The sequence below is a fragment of the Sinohyriopsis cumingii genome, chromosome 6, assembly GCF_028554795.1.
Source record: "Sinohyriopsis cumingii isolate HCF-2022 chromosome 6, ASM2855479v2, whole genome shotgun sequence".
Lineage (NCBI taxonomy): Eukaryota > Metazoa > Mollusca > Bivalvia > Unionida > Unionidae > Sinohyriopsis > Sinohyriopsis cumingii.
The window spans coordinates 116,802,681-116,822,152 of record NC_142966.1 but is presented as its reverse complement, the minus strand read 5'-3'; the positions used below and the strand labels follow the sequence as shown (position 1 = coordinate 116,822,152).

Genomic DNA, 19,472 nt, shown 5'->3' with positions numbered 1-19,472 from the left:
AATGGACTAAATCTTAACACTGCAATATGGCCAAAGAAATAAATGTGTTTCCTATTGCGATGGTTTTAAAATTAAAGCAGGAAGGCTATTTTTAAAGTGTATATATATATATATATATATATATATATATATATATATATATATATATATATATATATATTCATATTCAATTTTTAAATTTGTTTTGTTGGGGGAAGGGTATGTTACCCTGGAGGGAAAAGTGCTAGGGTAGGCACACAAAAAACAAGGATGGCTGGCTGACGGAAGCACAAAACTTTGGGGGTGGGGTGGACCTAAGGTTCATTTGTAAAATAAGCATTATTTGCACTCGATGTTTATGCTCTCACTTGAAAATGTAATATCATTTTACAAAGAACTGAAAAAGTAATGTCATTCTACACAAACTGTTTTCATTAAAATAATATATGAAACTAAGTACACACACGTGCATTGTATCAAATACAAAACAAGCAAAAGATAATATTTCTGAGCACCAATCAACAGAGTTAACAAAAAGCCATTTCAAAGGATGACAGAGTACTGAAGCAAGTTCATCTTCAAAACACTGATGCCACTTACTGAATCATAACAATCATCCTTTTTATATTGTCCTTAACAATATACTTCTGTCACATCTGTTGAAATAGCTCACACAAAATGAACATATGAATGGATGAATTTGTTAAACCAAAGCATTCATTTTGACTTTCATAATGATTTAAAGCATTATCTGATTTCATGGTTGTACTGCATATACTCGCATATAAAAATGTATAACTTCTACATTAAATAGACTGCATTAGCATACCTGCCATAACAAAATGTGTGGCAAAACTCCTAAATACCTGACAATTGTTTAGAAAAACAAGATTTTCAATAATCTGAAGGAGAAAAAAAAAGATATATTGTTGGACCACTACTATACATGCCTGCAGCATGTAGTCAGTATACATAATAAACTGTCCTGCTTAATACCCATGTAAAACTATCCTCTGGGCAGTTTATACAGCTGATTATCAGGGGCATTTAAAAGGTAAGATAGAGATGAGCAATCAACATTTCACAAATTACATAACTGTCCATGAATAGATAGGGAAATGCCCGGTCAGGTCTTTTGAACACTGCAGTGGAAAAGTCCATAAAACTAATTTGTGTAAAGTAAACTAAGTGGAGAAACCCAATTCATTTGAAGTTAGGTAAATAATAGAGATGCCTAGTAAAGAACAAAAGTTATTACACATCACTGCATTGAATGAGAATATTGAAGCCATTCAACATTAGTGACAAGTTCATGATCAGCAACAACATTTATTTGAAACTGAATTTCATTCTAACTAAAAAGCAAAACATGATTATTTCCGCAGTTGTAATGGTGTACAGGTGCAATATATTTATGATGGCACTATTTCAAAACACAGCTGTAATTTGGGAAGGATTAGTCCAAGTTTTCTCTGAAAATAGGGTGGGATGGGTCAGAGGAAACTAGGACTGCAACAGGAAGCATTCGGGGCCCCGAGTGGCCGAAAGTGCTCTCCGTTACGGATCACTGCCATCTCACCTGTCTGCGTGGGTTTGAGTCTCGGATTCAGCCAATGTGGGTATGTGAGAAAGCTTGCCAGTAGCTTCTTGTGGGTCGGTGGTTCTTTCCAGGGTTTTCCCGGGTTCTTCCTCCACCATTAATACTGGTCGCCATGTATAGCGTATAGTGTGCTGCAAAATGGCGTTAAACCCTACAACAACAACAACAGGAAGCATTCTATATTTTACACACACTGTACACATCATATCAATATTAGTCATTCAAGAGTGTACAAGATCCATTGACACAGCAACACCACACAGCATATTTGACACTACCTCACAGCAAAACAGATGCAGAAAGATCATTTTCTATGCTGAGAAAAATTCAGCAAGATCTTCGAGGAAGTCTGAACAACAGCATCACACAGTCTCTAATGATTGCAAATATCAACAGATAGAAACTTGGCATTTTTCTTTATTATTTAATGTCTGTGTGGTTGTGTTTCTGTTAGTGTGGGTGCATATGTGTATGTGTGTGGTGATGATATTGGACAATGCTAAATATTCTATGCTTAATTTTTAAGTGTATTAACTGCTACAGACAAAACATTGTTATTTTCTTTTTGATCAAATCTAAATTTCCATTACTTTTTCTATAGGCTTATATATAAATATAGCTTATTTTCAATTGGATGATGTTGCATTTCTTGGTCATATGCACTGACCACAGAGGACTTCAAAACACTGAGTGACACTGAGTGAAAAAAAAAACATTGTCTGGGAATATGGCAGGTATGCACTAGATGTGAAAAAAAAGACAAAATTAATTGTCAGCAGCAGGCAAAAGAATTACATATAAACGTTCTGATTTTCAGCAAGACAATGTAAATGTTGTGATCTATCATTATAAGCAAACCATGAACTACCCAGACCAAGCCTAGATTTCAACAACACAATCGAGTCTGGACTTTGAAGTCTGGAATCCTACACTCTGATTGGCCAAAATTCAGGCCTTTTTTAAAACTGACTAATCAGATATCAAGTCAAGACTAATTTTTCAGACCTATGTTGGTGAAATCAGAAACGAAATATTTTTCATCAATAATTGAGTGTTTTACTACACAATCCATCCCAGAACTACATGTAATATAACCAGTCAGATGGCATGCAAATAACAATCCACTGACCCACAGTTTCTGTAGCAGTTCCAGATAATTTTGCTCCTGCTCCTTCAGGGATAGTATGACTTGCTTTAATTTAGAAGACTTATCTCTCTCCATCTATATCAGGAAAACAACAGAGTATTACAGACACGCTCTGGAAGTCAAAACAACTGAAAATTCAACATTAAAAGTAAACATCTGCCTTTTAACCAAAATTTACTCGAGACAAAAATATATCTATATGAGAGGGATGGTCCTACTAAAATATGAAAAACTCTGATCCGAAAAGGCAAAGTTCTCAAGAATTGGCCAAAACTTGATCAAATATTAAAAGCTAAACATTTAACTTGATCAAGTCTTCATTTTAAGCTTTACGCTAAGTTTGTTTCCAATCCATGGAAATTTTGGAAAGTTGTTGAGAAAAAACAATATTTGTGACATACAGGACATATCAGATGGAAGAACAGAAATCAAACTTCATGCCCTCTACAAAGAATATGGGCAAGAGCGAAAATCCACATCTGGTATACCAATATATCTAGTCTGAGAATAACACAAACGGCCAACAATTTATAGTATTTCTCTCATGATTACACCAGAAGGTCAGCCAATTAATTTTACAAAAACAGATGTGAAGATGTGACCTTATTATCTTACAAAGATTTTTTTTTAAATCAACATTTAAAAAAAAGGAGGCAGATGTGGAAATGTTATCATACAGAACAAATTTATATCACTGGATAAACAATAAAATCATGACTACATTGTAAATAATATGACATGCATGAATTCTGTAACAAGGAATGCTAACAAAAACATAACCCCTACCTCGCCCACAACATACCACTACCCCAATGACAGAGATGAGTCTAAAGTAAAAAGTACTTCAAACTCTTCCAAGAAAATATTGTGAATACAATATGTCACAAAGCATATCTAATGATGATGATGACCACAGTATATACTAAGTTTCACAGCAATCCACAGATAATTGCAAAAAATTTGACAAAATTCTATCAAATGTTCCACTGAGTTTTAAGTTTAAAAAAATAACAACTCTTACAAAAATCACAAGAGAAAAAAATGACCATAATATTCATGTTTTTCACGACAATCCATAAAAAACTGGGGGACTAAGAACTCTGCATTCACAAGATTGTAATAGGCTAATGGACACAGTGATTCCTATTTACCTCCACCCCTATAGAAGCTATAAAAAGAATTCTGTAGTGTGTGTGGATATAAAACAGTGCTCATTAAAGATGTCAGCATCACGTCATTAACATGATACGAAATTTTAAAGTTATTATTCTTAAGATACTAAAACTCCACATCTTACCTTTGTATATTCTTCAGCTCAAAATAAGTGTGAAGCTGATTTATGTAAGTTTTTCACATGTTTAAAATGAAAATCAAGAACTGTCAAGTTTGATTTGAACTGTTTTCCATATATTTTCAATAATGTTCAACTCCTGGAATTGATGCTTCAATCTAATGTCTTCCTGCACCATTGTCCATCAAACATCATCTTTATCCTGGAGTAGGGAGAGTGAATAATAAACCTGCCAATGAACTCTGGCCTACATAGTTTTTGTTTGATTTCCTGCAAGTATACCTATTTGTGTATATACCTAAAATTTTTAATTCATCACTGAGGATGACCTCTAAGCAGACCTTTTCCAAAGTCCAATGTAGTTTGGATCTAAAGCATTGAACATGATGCTGGTGATTTATTTTCTAAATTGCAGTTCTACTGACAATGGACCCTCTTTTATTTCCTTCTTCTTTTAATTTTCTCCAGTTTGTTGGAGTAATGGTTGTGGTACTGACAAATTAAATAAACTGGTCAGAGCTGACAAGTTAATCTGTTCTTCACCAGATGAAAAAGTACCTGGTAGTCTTGTCCCTCTAAAACCTGGTTATCAACAACCATGTTGTACAATGATACATAACATAACATTATGATTGTCTTCAATACAATCTCTACTAATATTCTAATACAAAAATAAACCATAATATATACAAGCAAGTCCTTGTTTGCCTAACATCACTTGTGTTATGGAATAAATCTATTAGTTGTACACTTCTATGTTCACTATTTTAAATGCCTTTAGGAGAGTCAGATAAATAATAAATCTATTGGGTCAGCATACAAATGCAATAATGATCAGGTGAAAAATTCTACTTATTGAGGAAATATAATTAAAATGTAAATAGAGTATTATTTGGAGTAATAAAACATGCAGATTATTTCCATCACACCAACCCTGACCCTTCATGTTCTTCTTTACTTAAGTACAAGCCAGTCGTAAGTTTGGTTAACCGTAGATGGTATTGTGCAGACAACATTTTCTTCTTTCAGTCACAGTGACTTTAAGCAGTGTGCACTAAATTGATATGTTTCTTCTTTATCCATGTGCAAGCTAATTAAAAACATCTGCTACCTGTAGATGGTAAACAACTCTAGTTATTGAGCAGCAGATAGGTGGATGGTCTGTTAGACCAATGCAAACCATCACAACAAAATACACTCCATCTTATGACCCGCATATAAAACTGTAACTAAAACATTAATGCAAATTTTCAAGACTGTGACCTTGACCCAAGTTGTGCAAAAAAACTATCTTTGATCCATCCCAAGGATGAAAGAAATTTATCAGTTGTCTATACCACTAAGCAGGCTGATGTAGTACTGGAAGAACAAAACCTATGCATACTATCACCCAAATTTTATAGCATGGTTTTACCTATTTTACTATCGTCAGACAAAAATTCTTTGCAAAGATAAAGGCATACCTGTTATATATAGTCTCTTGCCTACAATCAAAGTTAGTGAAGATCTTTCAAGTTAAATTTACAGGTAAAGCTGTAATTTGTGGATTACAAAGTCAATTGAAATAGTCACTTAAACATGTATACCATGTGTTGTGCCATCAACAAAAAAATAGCATGTATAATTTAATGCACAGTTTCAATTCTCAAGTTTCATTAGCAAATGAGACAATTTTATGTATAACATGGAATGAAGGAACATAAAGTGATCTTGCTTGTAATCAAACCCATTCAACCTCTTGATGACACAAGAGTGTTAAACAAGACTGAACAAAATCTTATTGAAAATAAAGTTACTATAACATTAACAAGTTCAGCCAAGCATATCACCTATAAATATACATGACTTTTGATAATAATCATATTCACCTGAGATCATTTTGATCAAAATCACCTCTAGAGTGGTAACAGTGGTGTGATAACAAGTTCAGCAAATCAGATGCAAGATCACCACATTAATATGCTTAGGTCATCTTCATTATATATATAAAAAATCATCAAACATCTAATATTAGTCTATTTACCAAGATGATCCAAATCAGGTCATACATGCCCATAAGTGAAAAGAAGCTCAAACAGATGCACAATAATCTAATTCTGATTCATTACTTATGGTCACCTGGCGGCCCCACTTTTCTCTGGAGGCCACAAAATTATTTATTTGAAATACCCCTATCAAAAGTTAGCAAGTCTGGCTAGCCGGAACATTTTCTGCTCATTCCTTTCATATCTGTAACAGGTGTTACTAGATCTGAAGCATAATTTTTTAGCTTATCTCACCAGATTTAATCTTAATCAAACAAATGCTTGACATGGCTTTCAAGTACATTTATCAAATTAATTACAGGCCCAAACTGTATACAAAATCTGGGCAAAATTACACCTCTTCAGCCACAGTAGGGCAAAATCAAATAAAATAGCGAGAAGTGGGTGAAGAAAGTTTTTAGTCACCATAAAGTATTTTTTTGGCATATTTTCCTGTCAGATTATTAAAATGAAAATGAAATATTAAATGTCAAAATATTAAAATTGTCTTATTTTGTTTCAACAAATATGCTGTATAACAGACAATGGCAACCTTGAAAATAGGTTACAGATGAAAACTTGCAACCTTTTCTGCAACAGAAATCCTTTCATATGTCAATATGGTAAAATATTGGATAACATAATTAGTTTTGTTAGTAACCGACCTGGATATGTCCACCAAGTTTCAGTTTGCTTTAAACTGGGATACAGAAGTCAATTTTTGACTTGTTTTTCAAGGATTATACATAACTTTTAGGCACGATTTATGTACATAGCAATATTAATTTCTGTCATTTATGATCATCAAATTAGCACCAAAAATGTGTACAGAACATACAACCTTTCTTTCTTTCTACCAACTTCACTGAAGGGAAAATAGACACGATAGTCAACTTTTACTTTTATTGTATTGAAACATCAATGGGGTAAATGTAGAATGAAATCAATGCAAAGCAAAATGAACATCGCCTTGGGCCTGTTTAGGTGAAATGTCAGACACTGAAGTGACTATTTCATCTGAAATCACCTCTAGGATGGACCCTGTAAGAGCTGTTCCAGTAAAACATATACCCCCGGGGGGAAGGCACTTTCAAATTCAACCAACCCACAACAGAAGCAATTTAAAAAAATTATGATCCACCGTCAGATGTGTTTTAATTGAGAATCACTGCCCCCTACAGAAGTATATTTTTTAACTTAATTTCTGGCTATGGGTTAGTGGGTGGTAGAAGCGATTTTAATATTGGGTTGGGGACAGAAGCGATTTAAATGACAGCTGGCTGGAGGTAATCTATTGAATTCATATACATCATATAATCCACTGCATATTTTTATTTATATTCATTCATTATAATCAGTCTTTTGTCCTTTTGTTTGTTTTTCTGTCAGCCAAGTATGTCTCTGACACTGTGAAATCACAGATTTTCATGGTGGCTTATTATTTGTAGATGTCATTGATCAGTCCCTTAATACCTACTAATTTAACATCCACGAATACAGATTTTATAATAGATATTTTCATTCTAATACAGAAATCATGAATTTGTATCCTTACTAAACTCAGTGTTTCCTAAAGTGATCAATATGTCTTGCTATTTTTCTTTGTTCTCAGGCTTGCTGCTTTTGATTAGAATAATAGTTAAATCTTGTATTGCTTTAAATGTGTGGTCAGATTCTATGATTCATTGTTATTATTTTTTCCAATAAATGTTTTGGTAAACTTTTATGATTTGTCAGATAAAAAAAACAATGATGCCTGTGGAAGTGATGTTGCACCATTTGTCTACTTTTACACTATATCATTTCTTGTAAGAACATCTTTTTCAGTTACCGATGTCTTATTTTATTTTTACGCCTTGTTACAAGACTAATATAAAGTTATAACAAAATATATCAAGTCAAACATTTTTATATCATAGATTAAAAAAAAATGGATGAAAGTCAAGGAATCATTTTTCTCAGAGCACTCATAAAATCAATGTCATTGCAGTTAACTGCATTGTCAACAGCATCATCATCACTGATTGCCAAGCAGTAACATTATGCACTTTCAATCCAGTTGTCACAGGTTCTATCTCCCACTTCTAGTCTTTCATATGAGACTTATACCTATGGCCTGAGGGGCTTTCATGGCAGAGTGGTATAAGATGCTTGTCTTGTGATACAGATCTGAGGGGCTTCCATGGCAGTGGTACAAGATGCTTGTCATGTGATTACTTACCTCCAATGTGTAAATAAGAATGTTGCCAGTTACTTGTGGAAGGTCAGTGGTTCTACGTAAGTGGTGTTTGGTGTCTCAAAAAGATATGGATTTTCTTCAGCAGTAAAATTGGTTGCCATATATAGATTCTCTTCATCTGAAAATGGTGTAAGGCCATACTGATCTACTGAAACCCCGAGAGCTCATGTCTAAATGACTTCAGCTGTTGGAGATAAACGTCAAATCAACAGAGGCTCCATGTGCCCAAGTGTACTAAGGTGCCTGCTTTTACATCACTTAAACATCTCACAGAGTGAGTTTGTGTCACAGATCAACCAATTTAGGTTGGTGGTCTTTTGGGGTCCTTCCTCCACCTAATATACTGTAAAAAAATCACCAAATAAACGAAAATCAAACCACACTGAATCAACCAACTAATCAATCGTAGCAACAGCAGCAAAGGTACTAGTCAATCATTTTTGCCACAGCTGTACGAGTTTACAACTTTTGACTCCAGTAATTTTTGTAGACTATAGAATATCGTCAATTATGCCTTTCTGACAGTTACCTAAAAGTCATCATCATTTGGTGCAAATGGATTTTTCATGGTGAGAATACGAGATGGAAAAGTCTTGAGCAATCCTGCATCAAACACTGCCAAAAAGTTTACATTTTAGCTCACTTAAATTTTCTCTTAACAATGTTCATTGTTCCAACTAGAACTGTTATAACTTATTCAAGCTATATTCACCAATATCTGATGATATGCATCTGTAATAAATATTTGAAAAAAAGTATGAGAATGCATCAATGTTTTTCAGTGATGCATTGAATTGAGCAACAACTACAATAAACAAACCAAGAAATAAAATTATTCACATCTCTTGGGCAGAAGTAGGGTATAATCATAATCTGCCAAAAGATTTTTAATTTTTTAAATTTGCCAAATATTTTTATCAACCATACTGATTCAGTGGACATATCACCAGAATGGACAGAAACAGACCAGAAGGTTAAAATCAATTTGATACAGCTTTTAAGTAGCTAAATTCATATTGGTTTAGTTAACTGTACACCATTTATTGTCTTCCTTTTGATTAAATTTCTTACTGAAGCTAAAAAAATAATGTTGCACACATAAAAAAGGAGGCACACTTCTACTCATTATTGTTTTTATTATACTTCTCCATTCCAGCCTGTTCTAATGATCTTCTACCCCCACATACTGTTTGTCTTGTTTATGATATGTATCTAAATTTGTCACTTACTTTTCCTACTACTATACAAATGTTCTGTGAATATGCATATCAGTGTGAAACACAATGGGGAGACTAAATTCAAGATTAAAAACCTCTACATTTCTGGATATATTCTGCTTGGATTCCATATTTCTGCACAAAACTCAAGAGTTCAGGACTCTGCACTAATTCAGTTCCCACTGTAAATTTGTGCAAACACCACGATATTAAAATTTAGTAACTTAAAATTCTGAGTGCTCATGATCAAATTTATATCAATATAACACATCTATAATGACAGCTTTTGTGAAGAAAAAAACCCATAACAGCCGCATCATTTTCTGGATCTATACAAATTTGAAATGTGTGCTTTCAATACTGCACCAAAGAGTCAGCTGCTGATTTCAGTAATGAGTCATCCAAACTCGGGTCTGTAAAGGGATGGAAATTATGTTAATAAAACAATGTCCCTCACTTTTTTCAGTTACAAGTAGGACAATCTCTCAAAAGATTGTTTTTACTAACATCTTACTTTCATTATCAACCAATCAGGGACAGTCAAACACATATATACTTTATCTCCACTGATTTACAGTATGGTTCTCGTTCTTTCACATTTGTAGTAATGAGAGTCCTTGAACAACTCAATGGTTGTAAGCCTTTTTCGACCATGCTGAATGGACACACTGTAAGATAATGTTCAAGTAACAGAAATACCATGGGATAACCAGAGACCAATAAAATTGAATAGTCAAGTTATCTCCTCTGCAGGGATGCTGCCAGGATTTCAGGATGTACTCTAAGTTTTGTGTGTGTGTGATCTCCAATGAGGAAGTGGTGGTGGTGGGAATAGCCAGTTAAATATCTCCCTAACACTTAAATATCTGTCACTCTTTCTTACTGTTCCACTCTGTTACAGCTCTACCGAAATCAAAATTCTCGAAGAGATGTCATCTCTAGTTGTATAGCGATTATTACTGTGAGGTCATTGGGCATGGTCACGCGGTTGTGGTGGGGTCATGGTTGGGATGGCATAAAGACTATAGGCTTACTCCATATTTGACAGCTAATTATGATGTTGTCAAAAGAATTAAAAAATTTCTAGCAATTCCGTTGGACTCGGATACTTGATTCATAGTCAGTGAACAGGTTCTAATATTGATGTGTTTATTTTGGAGCTATTTTCCTCCATCACATTCAAGATTTGGACATACCAAAGGTGAAATTGATACAGTTGCATCCTAAACTACTATTGTGGTTACTTCAAATGTTATTTAATGTGAGACTTTAATGCAAGAACTTGTAACTTCAGTGATTTTTGGGTTAAAAAAATTAATTTCTTCTCAAACAACTAAATTTGGTGCAGATTACATTGTTTTTTAATGATACGGTGAGAAGTCTTGATGTGTAAAAATTGCCCAAGAAATGAACATCAGATCAGAAAACTACTACCACTGGGAAAATACTGATAGGAATATACAGAAATAATGATATAATTATTTAAGTAGAATATGTGGTGACAATACGAGCACTAGTTCTACAACTTTGTGCAAAATACATCTTGTACAACTATTCTGTTGTTTCTAACAGCACTGTAATATGGCAGTAACTTCTGTCCACTTTTTACTTTAATCCCTTGCTAATTAATAGTTTCAGATTTTACAACACTAAGCAGATTTTACCTTTTGACAATAACACATCATTATAAATATTTAGATTGCAAGAAAATAGAAGTTACAATTTTATTAAAAACACTGGTACCAGTAAGACTAAAGGATTTGGTAAAAAAAAGAAAAGAATCAGGATGAACTGATTAGTAGTGTAGTAAAAAATCCATATATCAGAATGACATCAAGTATTTTTTCATCAATTTCATCATCAGTTAATGATACTGCTTAAAAATGTATTATACTAGATAATATACTTCTTTAGTTATCCATTTTGCAATACAAATACCAAATGATGGCTTGGAACTAAGTGCCAAAAGGTCTGCAGAAAATACCACCATGATCTATATATATGGAAGAACCGAACATAAACAGGTAAAATTTTATCCATCTTGCTTTGAGTTTACACAGATCAGTCAGTCTCTCATGTTTAATGTCATTTAATTTTTGCACATAGAGAGCATGTACATCATTTGGTCATTCATATGCATATGATTCAAAAGTTTGTCTTTTTATTCTTTTGTTGCTCAGTGGTTCTGCCAACTTGAGATCTACACACACTTAATTATGTTGTATGGGGATTCTCTGATGTTCCTTATGAGCATTAATCTGTTAATTGTTTCTGAATTTAATATGATCCTCCTCCTCGATGTACAAATATTATTCTGTGCTGTGAACTCCTTTCATTGCCTGCTGTCTGAAACGCATATGCATAACTAGCTTGAACAAGTTACTGTTCTTTATTGTTGTGCAATTTTCAACATCTCACATGTATGGCCCCATGGGTATTCTCTCTTGGATATCTCTGTCCCAGAAAGAAAAGTTTTGAACCAGAGGTCTCATAAGGATTTTAAAACTAGGAGTCCATGGCTCCCATTTTGGTAAAAATATGAGTTCCATCAGGAAAAGTTGCAGTCCCCTCTCAGAAAACTATGCCAATTATAGTAACTACTGGTTGCCATAGAGTTTAATTTCTTCATTCTTTATAACACTGACATATTTATAACACTGACATAGCTCTTGCTTGTCCATCAGAGTGAGTCTGAATTTTTTCGATCCAAGGAAGGTCTTATTCAAAGCACTAAGCTAGGTATCACACACTTTCATACACTTGGCTAATGTCCCTTTCAAATTATCAGTTCTAGCAACTGTAGCCCTCTCCTGAATCTCACAATCTTCGTCAGTTTGCCGTTGAACCCCAAAATACTCATTCAAGTCTATGTCTCAACATGTCATGATTCCGAGGTCATGTGCACTGCTTATTCTGTTACACTCGGAAATGAACACTAGAATGAAAGCTAAAGTTGTTTATTTGATGTACTGTTATAAATGACCACATGTACATCTCTGGGTATTTCTGCCTCTAAATTCAAGCACTGTAAATATCAGTAGATTTTCCCACCCAGCTGCTAGTCAAAGCCTTTGATCTCGCCGCTTAGCTATTACAGCATGTTCTTCTGATGTACTCTTATAATGGTGACGACAGGGGGCTTTCAACCACTAAATTCTGTCATTGTAAATATCATCACAGCTAACTGATCAACACATTTTTCCACTATGCAGGTGACTGAAGCAGGACTGGCAAGTATTTGAATTTTACCACCCGCCTAAATAAAAAAAATTGGCGTCCAGATATGCATGATTTTAAGCGTTTCCAAGACCTCTGTCAGTTTTCACTAACATGAACCCTGCCAAAGTTTCACTTCCTTGAATCAGTGTTTTGCTGCCTATTATGCCAGATTTTTCACTTCCATAATGCTGTATTGGGGTTTTAAGTCCAACATAGTATGCTTGTTTAGACATGGGTATATTTAATAAATATAACCAGCATATTGTCCATCCAACACGTACATCGGACTCGCACTCAACATCAATTTTGGGCTCAAAATCACACACTGGTATTTCCAGTGACATTTTTCCAATGTCCAACAGACCGATATACATGAAATTCATTGTCATCATAGCTATCACCAGCCAGTATTTGCCGACTGAAAAACGTCGTCTGAAGACAAACCGTGTTGTGATTCAACCATTTTGGTTTCCTGTGTGGCCCTTATTGGAAACACGCATTTGTAAAACTTCCACAATGAAAAGTAAGGCTAAAACTCCATAAAATGCCTGTTCCAGGGCCAATGAACGAATCAAGTTTCGTTTAACAGCCATTCATGTCGAACCAAAGTATCCTGATATCTGGATGTCGCATCAAGCGTTGTGAGACAGCTGCGGCAGCGCGAATTACGTCGCGAAATGCACTTTTTAAGTTAAAGTTAAAAGTTTAATAAAAATTGCATACTGTGCAAAGAACATTTTTTATATCCGCGGCGTTGACGTAATTTGCCGAATGCGTATCACTGCTTTAAAAGTACGCGAATTCGTACAAAGTACGTGTACTCGCGTGTACTGGCATCATTTTCTGACCCATTGTTTTATTCACGTTAGACCGATTGGGGGGGGGGGGGGTAGGTACTGGCATCATTTTCTGACCCAATGTTTTATTCACGTTAGACCGATGGGGGGGGGGGGGTAGATGCGATTTTAAATATATATTCGTTTTTTTTCTTTTTTCTTTCTGACAAACCCACCAGCGATTTCTCATTTTGTTAGCACAACCCACAACAGAAGTGATTTTCCTAACCAACCTTCCATTGTCAGAATTAAAATACTTCGAAACACAACCTCCTACAGAAGTTTTTTTGAAGTGCCGTCCCCGGGGGGGGGGGGGGGGGGGGGGGGGGGGGGATATATGTTTTACTGGAACAGCCCTAAGTAATAGGATCCACCAACATTGCTGAAAAGAAAACCGAAGCAGACAGTTCCCCATTTTCAGAACGATGGATATGTCGGCCTTTCTTAATTATGTTTTTTTTCTCCCCTCTTTGGATAGTTGAATGTACATACTGGTAATGAATTATAAACAGTGGTCAGTATTTAGATTGTTGTCTTGTGTGTAGATGGTAAATATGCTGCAATATTCCTATCATTTAGAACGCAGAACTTTAACCTGATGTGAAACAAACTAGTGGTGCCATCTGATCATAAAGCACCTTTATTCCAAACAACACCAATTACAAATGGTATTATTATAATGCAGTCAAAATTTATTTTATGTTACAGGAATCAACAGACATGTTTCATATTAAAGACTTGTTATAAAAAGGCTGTGTTTTTATTTCAAGAATATCAACAATCATTCTACTATTTAAATAATCAACTTATAACAAAATTAAGCAAATAATTTTTGGTTTAATATTAATCTTTTAATCTGCTGTAAAGGGACATACAAAAATTGCAACAAAACTTAATGAGTTATGAGGGTAGGAGGTTAGAAACAGTAAACCATAAGCTATATATTACAAAATCCCCCAAAATAATCATTTTGCAATGAAAACTTCACAATTCTTAGAATGGAGGGTCAAACATTTTATTGTTGGAATCATCCTTGCCAATAATATATGTACAAATTCCATCATTACCAAACTTTTTCCAAGATCCTAATGCTTTTAGTCCAAGTTAATCAAAACTGTCCAAGTTAATCAAAACAGAATTTTAAAAAAATGGCCTCAAGAGTGGTAACAAGTTCCATCCATCAGAAGCAAGATCACCTACTCAACGTGTGTGGATCTTACTCATCAAACTTGCCTGATGTCTTGATAATATAAGCCTATATTTCAAGTCTGACCACAACCGGATGAAATATATGGCCTCTATAATGATCACAAACCCAGTAATTCAGACACAAGATCATACTGAATTCTTAATTTGCTTGGATTTCGTTCATTATTAAATGTCTTTCTGAAAATGGTTATACTAGACCATATTCCATGCTTGATCAAAACCAAATGAGAAATATGTCTTCCAGTGTGGTAACAAGAAACTGTTGATGGATGGATGACAGATGCCAGACCAGGTGAGCTAGATCTCATTTGAAATGAGACCATGTATAGTGTCAGAATTCTATACTACTATGTTGTTCAAAAAATTAGATTTAATAAATATCAAAATAATAGAAAGATTATAAATTCAAATGCTGATCATAAATATTTGGGAAAATAAAAGCTTCTAATGTGTATTTAATTAAAAACCTACCCGATCCCCTGATTTCTGCAGTGAATCCATCAAGGAAGTTGCTTGTTTGATGTAATCACGAACCTGCATCAATCGTGCCACAATCTGATTGGAGTCAGGCTGAAATATAAATTTGTACAAAAAATGTCAAAGCTGCTGAAATCTTCAGCAAGTTTAATACAACATGTACCATCTTTCTAAATCATATTAACCAGGTAAAACCTTATTACTGATAGCCTCACAAGCATGTGTGTCAATATTAACCAGGTAAATGCTTCTTACCAACAGCCTCACAAGCATGCGTGTCAATATTAACCAGATAAATGCTTATTATTAATAGCCTCACAGCAAGCCTATCAATATTAACCAGGTAAATGCTTATTACTGATACCCTCACACAGTGACTTTAGTGTTAAAATGTTTGTAAAATGCAGTTTTTAAAAAATCTTTTAACTGCACTTAATGTATTTTTCACTGTCAATGATCCAAATATTTTCCCCTGTAGTTCTCAAACTTAAGTGTAAAAATGCAACTTTGATTTCACTCTCTGAAAAAAAATGGTACAGCAAATCAATTTTCCTAGGAATGTTACACTGATGCCTTTCAGAACCATGTGGAACACACACTAATTGTTTTATAGCATGTGTCATCTGAACCTATTTTCCTGTTTCTTTCTTTCTATTTTAAATAATTCCTTTATACTGGTTGTGTCCAGGAAATGTGGCAAGGTGCTATCCTCCTGCCCCTTCACACACACATATGCACACACTTATTTCCAGACAGATTTAAACTTTGGACAGGTATACTGTTATTTACACTGCATTTACAAATGCAAGGGTACAGTCTCAAACTTAAAGTTTTATTTATAACCTCTTGGCCCAATTCAATATTTCTTGACCTTTAACAACATCCTAGCACAGACTTCAACTGCACTTACAGCCCCATCTCTTAAATTCTCTTCCCTGTTGTTATTGCGGTTCCTCCTGTTTACCTGGCCATTTGCCATGATCTGGGGCTGTCTGTCACCTGGGCTAGATGTATCCTGACGGGTGTAATTGGGAGGATTCTCCCGTTTGATGACCACATTCCTTTCATTATTCTTCTCTCCATCTGTGCTCAGTTGCTGAAATTTGAAGAGAAACTATCTGGAATTTATGAATTTGTTTTCGGCAGCTGTGGCATGATCATCCTAAAATGGACACATATGGTCTGACACTGTTTCTTTGCCAAAAAATTAATAGATGTTGCAGAAGCTTCTTTCAAAGGTGACTACATTATTTCTGTTTTGGACAATCAAGAGATATGTCACTAAGTGTGTGTTGTCTTTCTGTTTCTGCAATTCATTAAACACTCTATAAACTCAAAATATTGTCAAATTTCTCTCAAAACGCAGAGCTAATTACTACTATATATCAATAATGAGATTTCTTCATGTCTGGTGAAGACTCACCAGTGGATAAAAAGGGAGCCATAAAAAGTACTTTTTGGATTTCACATACATTTTTAATTGTATCACTGTACTTTCTGTTATATTATAAGCAGTTGAGACAGAAAAAAGTGAAAAACTACTATTAATTTGTTAATACTATGAAATAGGTGTAAAGAAATTGTCACAGGAAAACAAAGTATTAGGATATGGTGGGATACAGACACAGACTTGCCAACCCTTAACGGACCTTATCTGTAAGGCAGTAAATATTTGTTTCACAAGTTCAACAATGTTTCACTTCGGTGTATCAAAATATCATATACTGCTATTGTCAGCAATGAAATGTGCATTCGAAAAGTTGAGAAATGTGGTCTGATTCAGTGAAAGCAACATTATGTTCAACTAGAAAGTTTGTGAAGTACTTATGGGCCTTAATGAAGTCTAGGTCAGTTTCAGAAAATGCAGTTCATAACTCCATAGAGGTCAATTACTTCTGCTATATCTCTAAACCCTACGAAATCTTTATATTTTTTAAATTTACGTAGCAGAAGTAGTCATCTCGCACTCTATGGGCAATTCTCAAAGTGAAATGACATAATGACCAACCAAATGAATCTGGAGCAAACCCAGACAAGCCAATAGCTGGATCTGACTACAACGATCATATTTTTGATTACTGTTCCATAACTCCATAATATAAGGGTTGTGTCTATAAGCATTACAGTAAAATCGTACGGTTTAGCAAGTCTGCAGATGAAATAAAATGAAATAACTCCCATTCAAGTGCTTATAATTATGATAGCACACAAAACTATGCTGGGAACTGAAGAACAAAATTTGTATCAACAAAGCTAATGACATGCATGTGTGGGTTTTATATGGTCCTGGCATGGGAAAAATGTATTAACGACCCTTCAAAAGCATAACAAGAGACCTCCTTTTTGTTAAGCCCACCTTGTGTTTAGTTTGAAGCATACATAAAAGGAAATTAAAACAAAAGGCCTATGTGGGCCTGATACATCTCACCTGGCTTACATAAACAAAAAGTTTCAATAAACAGGTTTATGTAGCACTGAAGAACACGACTTGTGTAAACTCTCTCTCTCAAATGACATAATGACCAACCAAATGAATCTGGAGCAAACCCAGACAAGCCAATAACTGGATCTGACTACAATGATCATATTTTTGATTACTGTTCCATAAATCCATAATATAAGGGTTGTGTCTATAAGCATTACAGTAAAATCGTACGGTTTAGCAAGTCTGTAGATGAAATAAAACCCCAACTCCCATTCAAGTGGATTTTACTTATATCATGTTGATTTTACTTATTTTATTATATCTTAGTAAAAATTTATTTCTAAAATTAAAGCAATAATATTGTTCAATCAAACTGGATCAGAAATTGGGCCTCCAAAGTGATAACAAACCAAGCTAAATCAGAGGTACCTCATTATTTTGCACACATCTCAATACTGAACACATCCTAGATCTTGATAAAATAGGCATATATTCACAGTTTTATAATATATAGATCAGATCAGAAAAGTAGCTCAAAAAATCAAAATGCACAATTACTTCAATAAGATGCACAGATCTTGCTCACTATTAAACCCATTAATGATCTCAACAATATAAACCTAATGCAAGTCTGATCAAAATCAGTTAAGAAATATGACTTCTGAAGTATTCACAAGCTAAGCCATTAGATGTAAAATCACTTCATTAGTATGCATGTATCTCACCTATTATCAAACATGTCTAGTATATTAATGATACAAGCCCATGTTTCAAGTTCAATCAAAATTGGACCTGAAATATGGCCTTCAGAATGGTAACAAGGTTAGCCAAACAGTTGCAAGATCACCTTTTTAATCACCTTATTTATATGTCTGAATTTTACTCTACACCAAATTTGTCCTTGATTTTGCTGATACAGTAAACCTGTCTTGAAAGACCACTGCTGTGAAAGACTACCAGTCCTGACAGAACAGATTTTCAATACAAAGATTATTAATTACACAGTTATGACCCATCATGAGACCTTATGTCTGTCTAAAGAGACCTTAAGGAATAAGGGGTGGTCTTTCAAGACAGGTTCTACTGTACAAGTCCATATTCCAAGTCTGAAATCAGATCAGAAATACGGACACCAGAGTGGTAATAAGCAACTGTTGATGGACATACAACAGGCATCAAATGCTGGACCATTCCATAGCTTACTTGGCCTTGCAGCCTGGTGAACTAAAAAAACATTAAAGTTATTATACCGTGCACATGGACACAGTTATGTACATGTGGATAACAAAATGATTGCTGAACTTCCACCAAGGCAGTCTTAACAAAAATGAGGGTGTAACAACAAGTGCATGAAAACAACATGGGATGGCAATGTAAGCTCTCTATTATTGATATATACCATGAATTAATGATAACTACAGGATTATGTATTGAAGTGCATTTTCATTACTCTGAGGATTCCAAATTACATGAACAAAACACATGATTGCATATAAGACTGTGCAAAAAAATGACTGACAGAATTCCTTACATCTTCAAGATCACTGAAAGTCATATGTTGCTTGAGATTTTCTAAAGCTACTCTTTGTGATGTGGGAGTGTTTGGAGTGATCTTAGTCCGAGGATAAGTCCTTGGGGTTCCATGCTGACGTTCAGAAGATGGAGGGGAATCTTGAGAAAGGGATTGCTCACGTTCCCACTCAGGGTTTCCTTTCTTTCTCCTCTTAGTTTGATCAAAGTGAGCACTGGGTCTCCAGTCAGAGAAATCCTGTCAAATGAGTGATGGTTGAACAATAGATGTTAGGGGAG

At 34.6% G+C, this 19,472-nt stretch overlaps 1 protein-coding gene across 8 annotated transcripts in view; it reads right to left on the bottom strand.

The window, feature by feature from the left end:
* The window catches only part of LOC149797805 (pericentriolar material 1 protein-like), a 135,330-nt gene that overhangs the window by 107,738 nt on the left and 8,120 nt on the right, over positions 1-19,472 (bottom strand). For 4 of the 8 annotated variants that reach the window (XM_089962781.1, XM_089962786.1, XM_089962783.1 and 1 more), the window contains exons 3-6: positions 19,195-19,431; positions 16,149-16,334; positions 15,233-15,331; positions 2,709-2,801 (exon numbers count right to left, since the gene is read on the bottom strand). In XM_089962781.1, the coding sequence (XP_089818907.1) occupies positions 2,709-2,801; positions 15,233-15,331; positions 16,149-16,334; positions 19,195-19,431 (615 nt within the window). The remainder of the gene's footprint in view (positions 1-2,708; positions 2,802-15,232; positions 15,332-16,148; positions 16,335-19,194; positions 19,432-19,472) is intronic. The other 4 variants (XM_089962784.1, XM_089962785.1, XM_089962787.1 and 1 more) reach the window with 4 other exon arrangements.